The sequence below is a fragment of the Pyrus communis genome, chromosome 2 (genome assembly GCF_041283825.1).
Source record: "Pyrus communis isolate YQ-2024b chromosome 2, ASM4128382v1, whole genome shotgun sequence".
In the NCBI taxonomy this organism is placed as follows: Eukaryota; Viridiplantae; Streptophyta; class Magnoliopsida; order Rosales; family Rosaceae; genus Pyrus; species Pyrus communis.
In genome coordinates, this window is record NC_142566.1 from 26,262,370 (window position 1) to 26,281,907 (window position 19,538).

At 36.7% G+C, this 19,538-nt stretch overlaps 2 protein-coding genes and 1 pseudogene across 9 annotated transcripts; all 3 read right to left on the reverse strand.

The window, feature by feature from the left end:
• Positions 1-199: 199 nt before the first annotated feature.
• On the reverse strand, positions 200-2,716 carry LOC137748582 (putative strigolactone esterase DAD2). Its single transcript, XM_068488751.2, has 2 exons — positions 2,183-2,716; positions 200-877 (listed from the first exon to the last, which is right to left on the reverse strand). The coding sequence occupies exons 1-2, from the start codon at positions 2,578-2,580 to the stop codon at positions 430-432; spliced, it is 846 nt and encodes a 281-aa protein (XP_068344852.2). The 5' UTR covers positions 2,581-2,716; the 3' UTR covers positions 200-429.
• Positions 2,717-7,012: 4,296 nt separating this feature from the next.
• LOC137746948 (fe-S cluster assembly factor HCF101, chloroplastic-like) lies at positions 7,013-12,452 on the reverse strand (annotated as a pseudogene). Its single transcript, XR_015953034.1, has 16 exons — positions 12,212-12,452; positions 11,891-12,037; positions 11,312-11,463; positions 11,212-11,262; positions 10,443-10,598; positions 9,868-10,011; positions 9,646-9,788; positions 9,450-9,552; positions 9,294-9,365; positions 9,011-9,102; positions 8,860-8,871; positions 8,613-8,758; positions 8,338-8,462; positions 7,819-7,941; positions 7,417-7,485; positions 7,013-7,329 (listed from the first exon to the last, which is right to left on the reverse strand). The product of XR_015953034.1 is annotated as a fe-S cluster assembly factor HCF101, chloroplastic-like (transcript).
• Positions 12,453-12,975: 523 nt separating this feature from the next.
• LOC137747279 (VIN3-like protein 1) lies at positions 12,976-17,738 on the reverse strand. Of its 7 annotated transcripts, none has more exons than XM_068487359.2 (6): positions 17,470-17,627; positions 16,824-16,886; positions 16,431-16,537; positions 15,296-15,926; positions 14,710-15,023; positions 12,976-14,607 (listed from the first exon to the last, which is right to left on the reverse strand). In XM_068487359.2, exons 4-6 carry the CDS (start codon positions 15,823-15,825, stop codon positions 13,415-13,417), a joined length of 2,037 nt encoding a protein of 678 aa, XP_068343460.2. In that variant the 5' UTR covers positions 15,826-15,926; positions 16,431-16,537; positions 16,824-16,886; positions 17,470-17,627; the 3' UTR covers positions 12,976-13,414. The 7 variants fall into 7 exon arrangements, with proteins under 7 accessions (XP_068343460.2, XP_088546068.1, XP_088546069.1 ...); XM_088689942.1 differs by having other exon boundaries at positions 14,710-15,020; positions 17,470-17,609; XM_088689943.1 differs by having other exon boundaries at positions 14,710-15,020; positions 16,431-16,520; positions 17,470-17,603.
• Positions 17,739-19,538: the final 1,800 nt, after the last annotated feature.

Genomic DNA, 19,538 nt, shown 5'->3' on the forward strand with positions numbered 1-19,538 from the left:
TGTACTTTCAATAGTTATAATTTCACAAGATGATTTGCTACTCGCTTGTTGAGGCTGGAACAAAGCAAATGAGTTGAAGGATGCTGTAATTAGTTTCACACGTATGCGGAAATAACTTATAGAACAAAATAAAAGTTAAAAAACTTACAAAGCAAATAAAAGTTTCGCCACATGTGTACGTCAAATTGTGATTGGCGTGTACACATTAACCATTCATATCATTGCCCCCTTTTTTTAGTCTTTTGATACAAACGATATGCAAGGATTGACAAATCAAACATAGAATCTCAAGTGCGTAAACAAATACACTTGAGCTATAAAACCCTTGCGGCGGACACTTCTTTTTCACCATACAAATTATTCTGACTACCTAGCTACTACTTACTTACCTAAGAAATAAACTAATTAACATCATCAGCATGTATAATCTTAAGGATTATGATCAAATTTAAGGCCCAAGACTTTTCCAAGCACATCAAGAAGCTCAAGGTGGGCAGTCAAATGTGGGAAATGCCCATTTGTATTCATAATCTCGACGTTAGAGTTTTCCTTCATCTTCTTCTGCATGTAGAACGCAACCGATTTTGGAGCAGCAATGTCGTTGCTGGTGCCGACGATGGTGCATGGAGTCGAGACCTTGTCGATAACGTCTCTATGGTCGCTGTAAAAGACGGTTTTGGCCAAGGCGAGGGCAACTTTAGGCCTCATTCTCTGCAGGCACTTGGCGAATTTTTCGACAGAGGGAGGGTCATTTGTGTCCACAGCAAGTGTGGCGAAGTTGGCCGCCCAGTTGTGATAGTTGGATTCTATGGCTGAGATGATTTCTGTAATATCTGACATCTCAAATCCACCTTCATAGTCATCTGTATTTATATACCTACAAATAAATATATTTATGTTGAAATTAATGATTTCTTTCTTCAAATAATTGTGGACCCAAATATGTATTTTGTGTAGAGACAATACAGAGTAAAGGCAATCCATTATATCCATTATATATATATATATATATATATATATATATATCACTGATATTAATTAATGGGTTATTATATTAACACCCCACAAATTGTTGAATAAACTCCACATTTACGTTTTCAATTAAAAATTATCTTAACACACTCCGTATATGTCCCCATAATACCCTCACACCCCACATTCTTAATATACACCTTATATTTTCTACATGCACCCCCGTATTTTCTATACATCCCGTATTTCTCAAATCTTATAAAGCTTTTAATTTGGACAAAAAATGCCAACTGGAATTTTGATAAAAGATGACGCCTGAGATTTAAGGCATATATGGGTTGTTTTCAATTCCACCATTAAAACCCATGTCGTCAATTTTAAATATTTGGTGGTAATTTTAGATGCTTAATTCTTCATATAATTCATGTGATCCCTAAAAGATGAATACGAACATAGAAGCTTGAATAACGCATCAAAAACAAGATTAAATAATTATTAATGTCGTCAAAATCACTAAAACAATAAAAAATATGAAGTCTTACCTCATGTGAAGCTTCCGAAACATCGATTTTGTGTTTCATTTGTCAAAAATAATTTTTCTCAATCAACATGTTTGTAGTTTCATTGGTTAGGATTTTGTTCAACAATGGAGGGTTAGAGGGGTTTTGATAGTTGAAGAAGATAAATAATATGTCAAAAATGATTTGGGATGTACATTGAAATTTTTTTTTTTTAACCTAATAAGGTCAAAATTGTTATTGCATAGTAAGGTAAATAAGTCATTTAATACTAAATTTTAATGTGAGGTGCATTCAATATTTTGTGAGGTGCTAATATAAAAAGTCTTAATTAATTTGTGATCACAAATATAAATACATATGTATATACAATGTTTCTCTCTAAGGACCTTATGTCGGTCTTTTGTGCAGATGTATATAACGGTGGCCAGACTGTTCTTTTTGGTCAACTAACAATATAATTTGTTTCATTCTCAGTCGATCAGCACAAATGTTTCGCTTCAATTTTAGGTTTTATCGTTCGTGTTTTGGGCACACGAAATCTGAACATTAACGTTTGGATAAGAGAGTTTTATATATAATTAATTGGATATTTGTAGTGTCTAACCACAAAAAATGGGACAAGGATAGAATTAAAAAAAAAACAGAAGAAAATTAGAGAGAGAAAGTTGTATATAAGAGTGAGAAAGTACCTAGGAGAAGCTCCAATGAGGATGAGGGACTTAAAGAGGTCAGGTCTTTTAACTGAAGCAATGCATCCGATCATACCAGACATGGAATGACCAACAAGGACAGTAGATTTTAGGTTAAACTCGTCTAAGAGAGCAATTAGGTCAAGGGCAAATGCGTCATAGGAGGAATATTTCCCAGCTGGATCAAACAGTTTCAGGTTATCACCATCCTTATTATTCACAGCACCGGAGAAGGGCCAGTCGAAGACGAGAACACGGTAATGCTGAGACAAGTAGGGCAGGATTTTGTCCCACACAGACTGGTCTCCTCCGTAACCATGTGCTAAAACCACCGCTTCGCCGCCCGACCCCACGATTTTTGCGTTCATGGCCGTCGAAAGGGTCTTTTCTAGCACCATTTTTGTGGTTTTTTTAATGAAGCAAACTAACAAAGAGAACAGAGAGAGAGAGAGAGAGAGAGAGAGAGTGAAAGACAGAGAAAGATTGGATGGGGGTAGCTAGAACAAATTGTGTTTTGGTAGTGTTTTGCTCTTATGTTCTGGTCCTAGCTATAGTCACTCCATTATATAGGGCCAAGGAGTGGATTAATTATTGCGAAAATGGATAAATAGGAAGACTTAGTGTGGTTAATGATTGAGATGTGTATTGCTTGGTGAATAAATAGCATATTCTATTGGACCAGATATTGGTTTTAGCATTTTATTTTGGAATCACCCCAAAATAGATATATGGAATTTTGTTTAGTGGTACATCACTATAAAATAAGGAGATTATGCTATGTAATCGGGGTCATGCACTTCGTGTAAAAAAATCTCATCATGTTATTATGTTAGTTGTAGATACAAGAAGATATATTTGAGGTTGTATATAAGAATCTCTCATAAATTAGAGATGCATGCTTTAGGAACTTCACTTCAACAACTCTCATTAGCTACACTCATTATGTGATTACAGTTATAGATATATGAAGATATATTTTCTATTATACGTAAAACTCACTTGTAAATTAGAGATGCGTATTTTAGGAAGTTCGCTTCAACAACACTCATGATTATGTAATGCATGTTGAAAATCAATCTCATGAGCCACACTAATACATAAAACTAATAATGATTTGACCACTTGGCACGCTGATAAGAACACAACAGGAACAAGATTTGAGGAATTTATGGCGGCTGTTGAGGTCATTTAGTGCATGGCCTTGACTTTTTTCTCCTTTTACTTACTAATTGAGATCGAGTTAGGTCAATAATACTATCAAATGACGTAAGCATGATTACAAGAAGTAGAAGAGAGAAAAGATGAAAAACTAACTTTACTGGTAGAATCTAGTATGTATGGTACTGTGGAGATTTTAAGAACATGCCCAAAAGGACCCATTTGTATTTTTATATTGATTAAGAGAGAGAGAGAGAGAGAGGGTTAGGATAAGTCCAATGCCTACCTTTTTCTGCCATTAAAGCTGGCAGACCCCACGACCGCGTTTTTCCCATTCCTTATCACAATTCTAAACCAGATATGCAGGTACATGCATTGCATACCGATCATCAAGACATGAACTGTTATATTCATCGATGTTATGTTTTAATCTACTTTTTTGGACAACCGATAGGATATTTTTAAATGGGATACAGTAGCTGTCTTCAGTTGGTTGGATTAGCTTGTATCGTTTGTGTGTTCAATTCTTATGAAAGCGATCGAAGACATAAAACAGAATATGCAAATTCAATATGTGGCCACAATAATCTGATTGTAGATCTAAAATTAGTTTACTAATGAAGGCCACTAATTAATGGGAGGGCCACTAGACTTTCTATATATTATGGACAGATCCTCGCAATGGATTTTGTAATATTTTTCTGCAGATTTGGAGAAGATTCTTTTGTCAAAGTAAATAGTAAGATGGAATAAAATAGAAACATAACGAGATGAGAAAATAGAAAGCTAAAAGAGGTAATGTTATGTATCATGTGAGGCAGCTATACAGGCTAGCCTGCCGGCTGCAACAAGGCATCTCATGATATAGAATTCTATTGTCTGCATGTTGTCTTAAAATTGAAAAATGATTTTAAAATTAAAATTCTATTACTGTTTTTAATTGGCTTGGAAAATAAGACCTCATCAATTTGTTGAAATAGTTATTGGCATGGATCATTTTGTATGTATGTGAGAGGCGTGCTAGGATTAATTGCATGAAGAAAGTTAAAGTTTTATTATAAAACTAATTTGTATTATAGGGCATTGCCAAACTTCTTATAAGTTTATGCAAGATTTCATTAATGTGTGATTCATTCTCAACAGACTCTTTCACGTGTACCAATATGGGTAGTAGCCTAAATTCTTATGAGTTCATTCAAGGTTCGTTCTTCCATCAATGTGTGATTCATTCTCAATATGTCCCCTCACGTTTGACAATTTTCAAACCTAACAAGTGAACAATATGCAAATAGGGTGATGTGGAACATGTGTGGTAGTTGGGATTCACACATGAGATAATTTGCTCTGATATCATAAAGAAAGTTGGGATTCCACCATAAAACCAATTGATAATAGGGGCAGTAATCCAAACTTCTTATAAATTTATGCAATGTCCTTTCTCTCATCAATGTGAAATCCATTCTCAACATTGCTTATGCGTGGTGCAGTGATATATCCTACCCAATCATGTTTAGACTTGTAAAGCATAATAAACAAACAGAATAAGCTCATGTTCACATACGTACACAACTGATTCTAGAGTTTCTCAATGTATGAATATTGTCTGCCCTTTTCTTTCACAAGTTCAAAGTGAGAGCTAGACCACCCAAAACTTGTTCTAGGGGGAGAGATTTAATTCAACCAATTAGAATATCTCATTGGCTCTATGAAACTAATTACCTTATCAGATATAAATCCATGTTGCGACAACAGACAAGACATTATTTTGAATGCTATCTTGTTTGGATGGGGAGAAATAGATGTCTGGATCAAACGGCTAGAATATAGTTTAAGAACATCCTGGATTCCTGGGATTTTATAGCATTAGAAAAAGCATTTTTGAGAACAGAAAAACTCCCGTTTCTTGAACGCGGTTTCTCGCATATAATCTCATGCATCACTCATACAATAAAACAAATATGAGTCGCCCGTTTTATGAACCGACAAATAGTGGCAGGCAAAAATATTGTCGTTTAGTTGAAAATAACTTCAATTGTTTAAAGTGTTCAATTGCAACTTGCAGAAAAAATCTGGTCAGTGTTACTGTGTGCGAATGCATGCTGCATGGAGGTCCCAGTTATGCTATGTGAAGTAAGGCCTTGTTTGCCAAACAGATATATATATATATATATATATATATATGTATAAGTATATATCCAATAAAACATTTTTCAAAAGAATTCTCTCGAAGCCGCAAAGCCAGCCGGAGGGAAAAAAAAAACAAAACAAAAACATTTCCCTGCAATTTTTGACCAATCTGCAACAAATTGGGTTGCAGATTGAACTGAATTTTGGAATCCAACATTACTATTGAGGATCTATCAAAGTACTGCTATTCTTTTTCAAAAATAAGTCGGTAAAAAGTTCAGTGTCCCGATAAAATTTCAATAAAATCAACTCAAATGATTGATATGTACCTTCCTATTTTTTAAAAAAATTAATGAAAATTTGTAACCCATCTGACATGTTCAACACGTTGCTTATGGAACTAAAGGGAAATTTTTTTGTACAGCTGGCGAGTACAAATTAATCTTCTCATAGATGGTTTGCTCATCGCTCGAATCGATCTAAATGGACTCAATTTTACACTGATCTAATGGCTACAACAGCGTTGAGATACAACTGGTCAAGGGAAAGCTCCAAAAGGTTCATGCATGCATGGTCAAGTTTAAGCAATGCTTTACATCCTGCAAGAATAACTCATTTCTATTGCAGTCGCCATTAAAGCCAAAAGGTGACCAACACATTCAAAGGAAGAACATTGACTGCTAGAAAAGATCAAAAAGTTAGTTTGAAAATTAAAAGCTAAGAAGGGGACTGGAGGCAACTAAATGCACAAAGGTCCCAATGAAAAAACAGTTGAACAATGACATTTATAGTTCCTTGTGAAATTAAAACACTTTCTGGGAAATATCTTTTTCTATGCAGATATGCTCATTTATTGGACGGCTCCTAATTTGGTTCAATTCTGCCGATAGCCAGCAAATCTCTTTTAGAATTGTTTATTGGTTTCTGAATCGGGTTCTCACTCTTATATGATGTTCTGCCAGTCGCCCCTTGCTTTGCATTAATTTTGAGGCTGGTAGGAGATATGCAGTATATGTTGGGAGACGAACTTTTCTGACATGAAAATGTTACAGTGCCAGTATCCATCATGCAGTACTTTATGTGACGTCATCTTTTATTTACATGTGAGAGAGTTCAAATACATGATAGGCCGTAATTTTATTGCAATAATACTGCTATCGTGATATCCCACATGTAGATGAGATGTGCATCAGATGTCTCACACATAAGCTCATGCACCACTCATGTGAATTTCAAAATTCATAACCCTTATTTTCATGAAACGGGTATGTCATATTTGCTATATCATGTGATGGGGCATGATCTTATGATATGTGAGACGCTTGTTTTATGTAATGGTGGGTGTAGGCGACTTTTCTCCTCAAAGTGGTCCATTTTGGTCTGTGGATGGCTTTAGGCTGTCTCAGTTTTCTTGAAGCAGATGAAAATGATCGGTAAACAGATATTTCTGCGGCTGCAGGTTTCCTGATGTATGTTAATATGCTGAAAATTTATATGGATGGAAAGCTAGAAATGAAAATGCAGTATATGAAATATCTAGATAAATGAATCAGAACTACTAGTCAAAGATCCAATACAATGGGCTAAGAATAATCTATCGAAAATTCTAGCATACGTACAGTAAGGTATGACATACATTGCAGAATTTACCAGCTGAATGTGAACTCAAAAGTCCAATGGAATTTAAGGGGACGAGAGAGTGCACCGAATAGAGTAATATTTTTAGTATTGGATGGTCTTATACAAATAGTCCCTGAATCCAGTAATTTCACAACTCCAGTCTAACCTTTACAGTAAAAACTAATAACTGTGTGTAGAAGGATCTGTGAAAACCTATAGGCTATAACTTGAAGCTATCAAACCTGTATAAGGGAAGGGAAAAACAGCATTGTTATTATTACCATTTGAGGCTGATGCAGTGAAAAACTATGGTAAGAATGGTAACTTGCCTGATAAGGAACTAGTCGAGGAACATCAACTAGTCGCTCTATTGTCTGCAACTGATCGTAAGGAGCAATCTGCGCCATAACATTGAAAATTTCATGCATTAGTTTACTGCTATGGCGCCGGTTAATATCTTCTGATGTTTAACCGTTGGATAAATCCTATTTTTTGTAACACTGCTGCAATTTCAACGAAGTAAATTTTCACACTACTGGCAGAGATTTGGCAATGCTTTGCATTCAGTCAAAAGGAGTTAGGTTGAAAAGATTCTCATGAAGTTGTCACTAATCTTTTGCATCATTTGCATCATGGTGGTCCCTGTTGGAAACTTTGTAAAGTATGACAGCAATAAAATCCTTCACGATGCGATATGTTTGGTTGATCAATTCAAACAAAATGTTTTTTACCTGACTAAATCCGTCTGGCCACTTTATTGACTCCGCATAGTTTCCCATTGGACGAATCTCTTCACGTTATACATCTTCCGGAACATCAGCAAACTGCAACTTTTGCTCTCCTGTCCACTCATTCTGCACAAATTTAGCAACTCAAAATTCGAAGGATGAAAGATTAAGTCAGGCATGTAGATTATTTGGAACTTATGACATCAATAAACAAAACTCAACGCTAAAGGAAGATTTTCGGGGCCGTTCTTCAAAAGGTCCTACAAAGAATCCGGTCACTTCTACTTTCCCCATCAATTTAGTGTCTTCAAAGTCTTTGTCACATGTATTTCAATTTTCAACTTCGAATCTAGATTAATTCATCGACTTTATTAAAGTTATGTAATAATTTGATAGCCAGATTACTCCTTCCTCATGTTTTAGAACATCGTTATCGCTGATGTGGAATGACAAAAACATTGAATTGAAGGGTGAATGTCACATATTCTGCATATTATCTAGCAGCAATAAGTCTCCTCATACCACACTTTGGGCAGAGCGTTCATTCTGTCTCACAGTTGCAGGATGAAGAAGAAATTCTTCATCTGAATCCGGTACCTTCACTCGTATAGCCCTGATAGATTTATCATACATCACAGCTGTTGACACTAATGAAAAAAATAACAAACTCAAAAATATGTTCGAACAGCGAGTAAATTTAAGCCTCTAAACTTTTGCGAAACACAATCATCACGACTACATTTTGATTTAAAATTTTGGAAGTATGATAACCTTCCATAAAGTTTTTGATAGGATACCTTGTTGGCGAATCTTAGCACACTGTTGCACAACACATATTCCGAGACCCTGAAATGTCTTCGAAACTTCACCTAGAGGATCAGCTACCACTTCGGGCGTTCCACTATCTCCGGAAGCAGATAGCGGCCAGATAAATGCTATCAAAATTTAAAATAGGTTCCTGCGCAGGACATATCGAACATCAACAGAAGAGATAGGACTTGCAGTTGGTCTAATGGGAAGATCAAACAGATTCGGGATACCGACCTGCAGGACAACCTGCAAACATGTGGATCAAACTATATCAAATACATATGCTTGCATATAAAGTTTTACTGGTAGTGCACAAATTTCCTGCACTGAGATTATTCAGATATTCTATGGAGAAAGACAGTAAATTCTTCAATAGTGAGCTTGCCTGTGAGCCTGATCCTTTACCAAATGGATATAATAGCGTTTCCCATCAGCTTCAAAATGGCTCACATTCTCTACGACAGCAACACACGGCACCTGAATGCTTGAAACGAAAGTACGAACGTTTAGAGAAGAAGGTAGTCGATGAAATCAGCATCAATATATCACTATAAATGAAGAAATAATCCCACCTTCATCCTTTTGAAACAAATTAGAACAGATTATTGGTTACATGGTATCGGGAAGTACTTTGCAGTAATGGATGATTGTGTGACGGAAATGCACACCTTAAGCTTGGTAAACATACGAACTCCAATAACAGCAGTGGTTAATGGAACAACCTGAAAACCCAACTTTTTCTGTACCAAAACGTAGAAAACCTTGAAGTAAAAAATATTCACACAGAATATCCACATAAACATACGTCATAAGATACTAACTACAGAATGATAGTAACTGAGACCAAAAAGCAGGGCCTGGCACAAAGTAAGCTGAATATCACCAGTTCCTGGAGGCATGTCAATAACAAGGTAATCCAGCTCTCCCCTACATTATGAAATAATCGGGATTAGATGATGATATGACCAGAACCATACTTAACAATAACGGTGGAGTTTTGTGCAAAAAAGAATTCCATACCACTCAGTTGTAGTTAGAAGTTGGTTGACGACCCCAAAAACCGTAGGGCCTCGCATTATAGCACGCCCTTGTCCGGAAAATCCAAATGACACCAATTTCACTCCCAAGTATTCGGTAGGAATTATGGTTTTCTTCTCTGGGTTCTAGAGGAAGTTTTGGAACTGTCAGAATTGCAGCACCTTACTAATTATGAGAAAATTCTGCTAAATTTGTTTATATTACCATCACTAGTATTCGGTTCTCAGGGGAGACCATTGTCGGTAAACTTGGACCATAGACGTCAGCATCAAATATACCAACTCTAGCACCCATGCCAGCCAAAGTGTATGCCAAGTTTACCGCTACAGTTGATTTTCCCACACCTCCCTGCACACATTTACAAACAGCAAAAAAACCAGTACAGAATTAGCGGTATAGGGTATACACTAATGGTGGGAACTCCCTGCCAAATGTAGGTTGCCTGTTTCGATTTCATATACATTTTTCTTAAATTACCGGGTTGCAAATATAGCTTTTCCTTTCAAGGAAAACAAATCCTAAGAATCGCAACTTTCTTAGCACTGGAAGCCTGAGGAAAATGGCAACTTTTTTTAATATGAAAGGAAGAATTGAACAGAACCACAAAGAGCAATGCTCCCGAGTATAATACAACTAGAAGAGACAGAATTCAAGCTAAAAGATATGGCTCCAACGGAAGTGTTACAAAGTCAAACATGAAGAAATGGTCTGAACCATGAAGAGCGCAAAGGCCACGTACCGGCAACAGAAAAGAACCTGAAAGGAAGTGCAGAGTCTACCTTGCAACCAGAAACTGCTATAATATTTGAAATCGCCTGTAACCCTGACGGAAGTTGCCCGGCATAAGTTGGTTTCGCTGGCTGTGCTGACATAGTCACACTGACATTTTTGACCCAAGGAAGAGCGTTCACCACCTCATTTGCCTGTTGTTCAAACTGTAACACAAACGAAGCTTGTTATGTTTGCTGGTTCCAAAAATGCTACTAAAAAAGCATAATAAATTAATTTTTGCCATTGATCATAGAAGATCGAAATAATGGAACTGATGGCAATACTTGCATCTTTCAATGAGATATAATTTATGAAAAGGAAAAGGAAGGAATCAAAAGAAATAATACGCCGAACGTCACATAACTCCATTAGTAGGGAATATCAAGTGGAATTATGAATCAAATCTACGACATCAAACATATGCGAGTCCTGATAAAACTGTTGAGAATCAATGTTAGGTAGAATCAATGTTAGGTATGGTTGAGTGGAAAAAATTAAGTGCAATTAATGGGTTTTGTGTGGTAGCAAATAATCCTAGTTTAATTAAGTGTGTGGTGTAGCTTTCATTTGGTTTGCTATAAATACCCAAGTCCTCAAGCATTGTAGATCATCCAAGGAAAAACAAAGCCTAGAGCTAAATAAGAAAAGCTTTGCTAATTAGTTTGTTTTGTGAGCTTTCTTTAAGAGTGTGCTCTATTTTTCTTCTTCTTGGGATCATTAGAGTTATCTTGGATACTCTTCTTATTTAACAAAAACAACGGTGATTGTGTCAATTACCATGTCCTTTATTGGACATGCTGGTGTAGTGAGCTCTAACCGAAATGAAACCTGAGACAAAAAGGTCAATATATTTTGGTAAGGACATTATGCTCTATACGTCTGTCACTGAAGCATCATTGATGTCCAGATCTTTCACAAATCCACACGAGACAATGTCCGCCCCAAAGTCTGGATCGATGATCTGAGACAATGCTTTGAGTACATCTTTCTCAGCTTCCGCCTTCAAAATTTCATCAGCACCAACTGCATCTGAACAAAAGGAATTGGAAAACGTAAAATAGATCGAAAGCAATATCATGTTTTTTGAAAAGAAAAAAAATCCCAAAATTATTACTCATAAATTCAACTGCTAAATATTTCAAAAGATAAATTCCAGTGTAGTGTTTTTCATAAATTTTCTTGCTTTCACTATATATGTCTCTAAAGAGCTCTAAATCTTGAAGTTGAGATTTCACAATAAAACCAACTAGCAACAGGAAGTAGCTGAACCCCTTATATGCGTATGCAAGGTACTTAACTTTCCGATATGGGACAACTCTCGACATCCTCACAAAATACTAACACATGCCATTTCCATACTAACAAAGTGAATTGTGCAATCTAATCTAGAGGCACTTATATTTAAGCTGCTTTTGGGTTTGCTGAAAAAGAAGGTAGGGAGAGAAAGTGCTTTTACCTTCCAAAGAAGCAGCTTTAGTAGTAAAGGAGCTCAATACAGAACCTCTGGGATGAACCCATTTGGACCTTTCATGTCTTTGTTGCTGAAGCGAACAAAATACAGCCGTTGATGATTGAAGAGGCTTCTCATACGAAGATATTAATCCTGCAACAAATCACGAAAGCAAAGCAAAGTCAGTGCTCCAACTTGAGCAAAACGAGTAATGTACACGTGGATTAGGCTAGTTGGTCACGCTAGTGTGTCCACCCCCTCACAAAAGTTTGAATCCACTCGTGCAAATTAGAGTAGTACATAAAATATCGTCTGTCTTCAACTCACCTGCTTCTTCATGTGATTTTACGTTTTGAATGAGAGATATAGCGAAGAAGGAACATGAAGAATTTGCATGTTTTTTGTTTTAGAGAGAGAAAGAGATTAAGAAAGTGAGGAGATGATGAGAGAGAAAGAGGAAGTGATGATGGGTGGCCTCTGTGGGTGAAGTGTGAACCTCATGTTTCGAAAATTTGAGTCATCTGTGTGTCTGTAAATGTAATCTGATTACCTTGTTTGCTGACTTGGCATCAATCTGGTTCCTAGAACTATAAACGACGTGATGTTTTCAAATGAACTATTACTACATGCCATTTTACTTCCGATTCTCCATAATTTATCTACCATCCTTTCAATTTCCCTTGTTTTCTCTGATGCAAGTGATATTAAGAAAGTCGAAAAGTACCGCGGGTGCAAGAGAGATTCTTCACATGATAAGAGATATAAGCATATGGTTGCACAATCACATATTATATACACATTCTGTAAGAACTAAAATACAAATATATACGATGCAGTAGATTTTTTTTTTTTCCAGGGGAATACTCTTAATAAACCGAGTTGCAAGCTTCTTGCCCACCCTTTTATATCCTTAGTTAAATGATTTTCGTACTCCACGAAAATTAAAATGTTTTATTCTGAAAATTGGGCATCAATTTCATTAAAAATAAATAAAAAATTTCCATTGCCACATCCATTCCCATCTCCCTGTCTTACCTTACTTGCAAGGCAAGAATCACAAACCACATTAATTTTCCAAATACCACATCATGGAATAAAAAGGTGAAGATAGAATAAAAGAATAAAAATGTAAGAAATTACCACCGAGAAGGAAAATGCTAAATTCATGTAGCCCTCTTTGAATTTTATGAAGGCAATGACAGCAGAAATTATAACTATATCCTCAATGATTAAATTCTACAGCTTCAAATGTAAATACGATAACTTAGGGAACGAAACGCGACCTACGGCCAGAAACCTTGTGCATCTGAGCATCTCCTTCCCACGAAAAATCAGTGTCTTCCAGATCAATGAGCCGGACAAATCTTGTCCGCGGTACGAATTAAATCACTTGTGACAATGACTAAAGAAAAAATGCCTGTACAAAGACTGGCAAAATTAATGAGAGGCTACTTATCTCAGGACAAATATAAATTCAATGTGAAGCGATATCTTATCAGAATGCAAGGCCTTGCCTCGGCCCTCCCTTGTTTAATGCCACAGCTTACTACAGAATCCATTCCGTGGCCTCTTGTTGGATACGATATCTGAAAATGAGTCAACTAACTGTCCTGCCAAGCTACTTGGATCATCGATCATAGTCTGAATAAAGGTATTGACCACCCTACGTTCCTGCTCAGTCGATCTCAAACTAAACCATGTTAGCAATTTCAACCTGAATTCCTGTGTAATGTGACGCTCACATTCCAGCCATCGGATTATTTTCACACAGTACTCAAAGTTCTCGTCCAAGCAATATGAACCATTAGAAATAAGCAATGGTGGCCCATTTATTAGTGTGCTGTCACAATCATAGATCTCTTCGTTTGTGTTTGCTGCCCTCTTCCTGCCAACTTCTACCCGGGAATCAACAGCTGGGACATCTCCATTAAGACCATGAGTCCAGGTCTGCGAATCACCACTACCATGTGATCTTGCCAAACCATTCTTCACTAGGTCATGAGAGGCAGCATCATCATCTGCTTCAACAGCACGCTGCAAAGTGCATCCATTGTCTTCATCTCTGGAGGATTCAAATGGTGGGGTTAGCTCTTCATTTAGATCGGGTACTGAAGCAACATTTAAGTCAAGCCTGTGCAAAACAGAAGGCAATGGTTCTTGTGGAGTTTCAGTTTTTACTGTGCTGCTTACTCCACAGCATGTTTCCTTATTGGCACTACAGAACGCCTCAGAGTTGCCTTGCTCTTGACCCCAAGCCATACGAAGTACCTTCCCAAGATCTCTAACTTTAAACTCGGAAGTTGGACCAACTGCTGTTGTAGTTTCAGATTCTCTCTTGCCACTAGAATTTGGTTCGATGATCGGTTTCTCTTTCTTAGGATTCCCGGAAACCGGTGAAATGGGGTTTCTGCGAATTATCTCAACACTCTTGGTGAAACACTTGGCCTCTGAGTGGCCCAAGTCACCAGCCTCCGTATAAGATATTATCCTAAATGTATACTCTGTGCAAGGCTGCAGATTGGATATCAAAATCCTTCTCTGAGATCTTGGAAAGATACAAGTAGGCTCTTTTGCGTGCAATTCTTCTCCGCTCTTGTAATACCAGAGCTTGTAGCCCTTAATATTGTCAGATGATGCATTAGACAATTCAATCAATATAATCACAACAGAGGATGATGCTACTTCTTGAAAAAGAAACTTGCAAGCTGCAGGAAGTGAACCCTCTGCAAATGAGGGACAGAAAAAATAAGTAATCATTCAAGTTTTCCATGCATAAACAATGGGAAGTAGAAGGAGAAAATAGACCAAGTGGTACAGTTTCCTACCTCGGCAATTTGGATCCGCATTAGAAACGTTGGCCACCCATTCATCTGCTTTCTCAATTGCAAGGGAGCAGAGTTTCAGCACGTCACCAGCAATTGATAGTCTACTGACTATCCCTCGTGCCATCTTTGCAGAAACGCCATTTACTGGGCCAACTTCTCTCTCTAGTTTAGACTTTGCTTCCTTCACAATCTCATGTAGTTCTTTAAATCTTGAAGTCCCATCCAGGAGTCTGTAACTCAAGTATATCCTATAACATAGTACATCAACACGGCGAGCATCTTTTGCCACAATGAGCTGCTTCTTCCAACTTCTGCTAGTATTAATCAAATGACACCAGTCATCAGCCCAAGGCTAGAAACCTATTAGAAACAATACGGAAGTCTACATGCATTACTCCCTAGTATTTTAACTTATCTATCACAAGCCAATATGAGTTGGACATGTTTAACCCGATAACCAAAAGGTTTATACAGAACACCAAAATATAAGGACTAGTGGGGCTTGAGAATGATGACAAATGATAGCCCTTGTCAAATTAAGCATTGCCATTTCAACCTAAACTAACAATAAGAGAGAATTACTTACCCAAGTATCCCAGAAACTTTACCACAAGTAGCGCAACAGTAACTACCATCTAGCTGCATCAATTGCCCAAGATCAACAACTCCTGCCTTTGCATGTTGAAGGGCGCACTCGATGTGACAAGACAACCCACAGGAATCTCCGCCACCAGATTCAGATGTGCACACTAACCAAAGACTAGGGTCCTTGTTGTCATCAAACAAATGACAGATACTGCAAGAGCACCTCCTGCAAAATGTGTCATCTATGGATAGAACAGCTCTACAAGCAGAGTTTTTACAGATCCATGAGCTTGAAGATCCAAAGTCTGGAGACTGATCAGAAGCTGATGAGAGACGCATAGGATTTTCCCCCTTTCTGGCTTGCTTTTTAGGAAGATTATTTGGACTAGAAGAAGCTTTCTTTGAATCCTGCTTCTTACTTGTCTTTGAAGTCTTCAAAGGTTCAGTCATTTTATTTTTTGATGAATTCAAGTATTTCTTGTCCTTTTCAAAGCAAGTTCGAAGGAGTTCCTTCTTGGGACCCAATTTCATGAACTCTTGAAGAAGCTCTGGACTTCGTGAAGCATCATCTGAATGCCCATTCTTCTCAGGAGTGCTTTGCACACTGGAGGAGAGGCTTTGAACACCAGAAACTGGATAGTGGAAAAAAATGACAAAAGGAAAACGAAATTTAGGCACATATATGATATATCAAAGCAACAATGAACTACAAGTCTACAACACAATAACAAGAACGGGATAAGAGAATGAGGAAAAATGTTAGCAAGAAACTGTAGAAAAAGAAGCTCTCGAGATCAAGTGGTGAAATTCCGTTTTATCCTTCTCATTTCTCTTCACCGCATAAAACATTTTATTTGCAAATTTATCTTTTTGTGGTAACTAGATTCTGTGCATTCCATTATCTCAGTCGGTCTTTTGCTTATTTCTGTTTATATCCCCAACAATATCCAAAACATTACATCTCTTCTTGGGCCTCATTCCTTGTCTTACCTTCCTAATCTATTAACTCAACAAACTATCAACAATCCCTCCATCGACGATAATGTAAGTCAAAATATCATCTCACATATTGCAGGAATGAACATCTACCCCCACTTCACAACAATAGCTCTACGCAATTGTCTGAGAAATCTGACCTGAATCTGTCCTTCCCTAGCGACCCTTAAGCAAGAAATCAAAAATTCAGCTGGTACGTTTCATAGGGTGTCAGATGTACATCACTACATCTGCACAAACATTATTTCTGAATAGGAAAAGTTCAACACTTCAACATGCAATTCAACATATGTTTAAACAAGAATAACGATTTGCATATAAAAAGGAAGACGAAACAAAAATAACATCAAAACAACCCAAGTGTCTGGGAATAAAAAGTCACAAATGTAGCAGCGATGAGCGTGTTCAATATCGTTTGGTTATATCCAACATATCACTAGGCTACCATGGATATAAACGTTCATCCTGAAACCATCATGGATAAAACTTCAGACTTCGCTAAAAGAAATGCACCCGAAAGACAAAGATCGTACCTTTACCAACAAATTTATCTTCTAATTCCATATTATGCAATAGTTGTATGATATCCGACCTCCCTGCAACAATTAATTGGTATAAAAACATGAACAAAACAATTGAAGGGTTGAAGGGTTCATACAAGTTCATCGGTAGGCATAATGTAGCTAGTAGATTAAGCGAAAAAAAACCCGAAAACCGCACCAAACAACACTTGCAGCTAAAACTAGATGCAACAAAAATTTAAAACAAAATTAATTTCCCATTACTTAAAAGAACTAAATGTGCTTTGTAAACAAGCTAGCTACCAACCAGGCAACTACAAAATATACTTTCATTGTAATTTTTATAGAAAATTAAAAAATATATAATGCATACATAAAATTTATGTAACAAGCTAACCCAATAAATCTTTGGCATGCACATTGTACGAATTTAAATAAATCAAAGCATTTTAATTTAGAAAAACAACGAAATAATTAGATTAAAATGGACGATATTATAAATAAAGATTAAAAAATTTCAAGCAAACGAAAAATGGCTACCAAGAAAACGCAGAAAACCGAAAGCAGAAATATGGATCTGCGCTTGGAGAGAGGTAACAAATCGGAAAAATTCAAGGGAAAATATAGAAGCAAAACGGCAGCGGATTGAGAGACGGACCTGGCGGAGAATGGGGGCGGAACCCTAGGGTTTTTGGCGCTCCCCGGCCGAAGAATTTGCTTTCGCGGAGCAGAGAATCAGGCAGAGAGAGAAAGCGAGGAGAGAGAGACTCCGTTGTTAGCTGATTTTGTGAGAGAAGCAGCTTGTACGAGTTGTTCAAGTTTTGGAGAAGAGGCGCTGGGGGGAAACACGCACGGGATAGTCGCGTGGCGGACGCGGTAGCGGGGTTGGTTCTGCCGCGCAGAAAAAGTACAAGGAGCACTGCGCGGCGATGTGATTGGTCGGTGCGGTAGTATGTGCTTTATAGGCGCGTGAGTGTGCATTATCCACATTGTTTAATTTTCCTTTTAATATTTTCTTATTTGGTCATCAGAGCTTGCTGGAAAAAATTGACATTCAGAGAAAAAAAAAAAAAAAAAAAAAAAAAAAAAAAATTCTCTCACTTGTATAATAATATATGACATATTCATTTTTCAACCAAATTAAAAATCTTTTCATGGTTAGGGTTGGCAATTTTTGACACGGATGACTTAAAATTTGTAGGAATGTTGCCCTTGATAGGTGAACTATTAGCTACCAATTAAATTTGATTAACATCATTCACGTTTATTATATCGTAATAATTTTTTTGTATTTTAGTGAATCGTATAAATTATTGTCTCGATTTGTTTGTTAACCAATTTGTGGATTGTCAAGAGCACAACGTGGATACATTAATACAAATAGGTACCATGACGATTAGAGGTAGCAATTTTGAACACGACGCTTACTTAAAGGTTTATGCATACAAATCGCAGAAGGTAGGCCTTCTATACCAAATGCATACATTCCCAGTTATTGTATTGATTTATTTGTTGACCAACTTGTTGATTTACAAAAACACGACACAAATACATTAATACAAATAAGTACTTCGAATACGACTCTTTCGCAACTTTTAGCAATAGTCGAATCTCAATCGTTGGATCAAATTATTTGGTAAAACTCAACTTGTTTCGAAACAGTTGACTGACGAATCATATCAATTTATTAAACCCTAAATTCACACATGACTTTTGAACAGAAGAATCAATCATGATTAATGAAATTAAGTCAATAGTCATGGTTGTTTGAACCAAAATCATAGGATTTACACGTGGCTAAAGAATCTTGAAAGTTCAATGCAAAGAAAAGAAACGGTCAGTCGAAGATACACGTCAAATCGTAGTTTTGGTGTACTTTTTCATTTTTTTCATTTTTTTATTATTACTTTTGAGTCCTTCTTGTGCTTTTTCGTGTACAGTGTGCAACAGCAGAGGCACTTTTGTGCTGAAATCCCTCAACCGTCCTTGTGGGGGTTATGGGTTGGGTAATCGGTTTGGTGGTAGAGATTTTTTTTTCATGTACATGGAATACAAGTCAGTATTTCTTTTATCGAGAGATTTTCTATATAATTGGCACAAGATTTCTACATTGCATGTACAAGACTTATTTAGAAGTACTTTTAAAACTACTGAAATAGCTTTTTTACAAAAATGGTTTTGGGTTTCAATCCTTAGCAAAAATAAAAGTGAATTTTGAACAACACTTTAAGTGCTTTTAGAATTCAAAAACATTTTTCTTAAAAGCTCTTTGAGTCATTTTAAAAGCATTTTCAAATGAGCTCATAATATACGTGGAGTGAAGGATTTTTTTTTCTTTTTTCAAGTATCTATACACTTATATCATGATATGTAGTTTGCGGAGGCCGTGTTTCAAGTACACGAAAAAAAATCTCTATTTGTCATCTATTTCACTGCCCATCTACTTGTATTATATCACAAAGCGTACTGGCTTATGTTCTAAATACACCGAAAACTTTCTTGGTAGGTGGGTGATTTGAGTTGTTGGAGATGACAAGTCTTTATTTTAATTTATTTCATGGTGAGATGGGAGGGTACAATGGACTCAGAATTTCATTGGAAACTTTTGTCTTTCTTTTGTCTGTCTGCTTTTGTTGTTCATCAACCCTACAAGTTATGAAATTTTAGACCAAAATGTGGACTTTTTGTTGCCACCTATTGTTTGGTTTCTGAGAAAAGGAAAGAGGG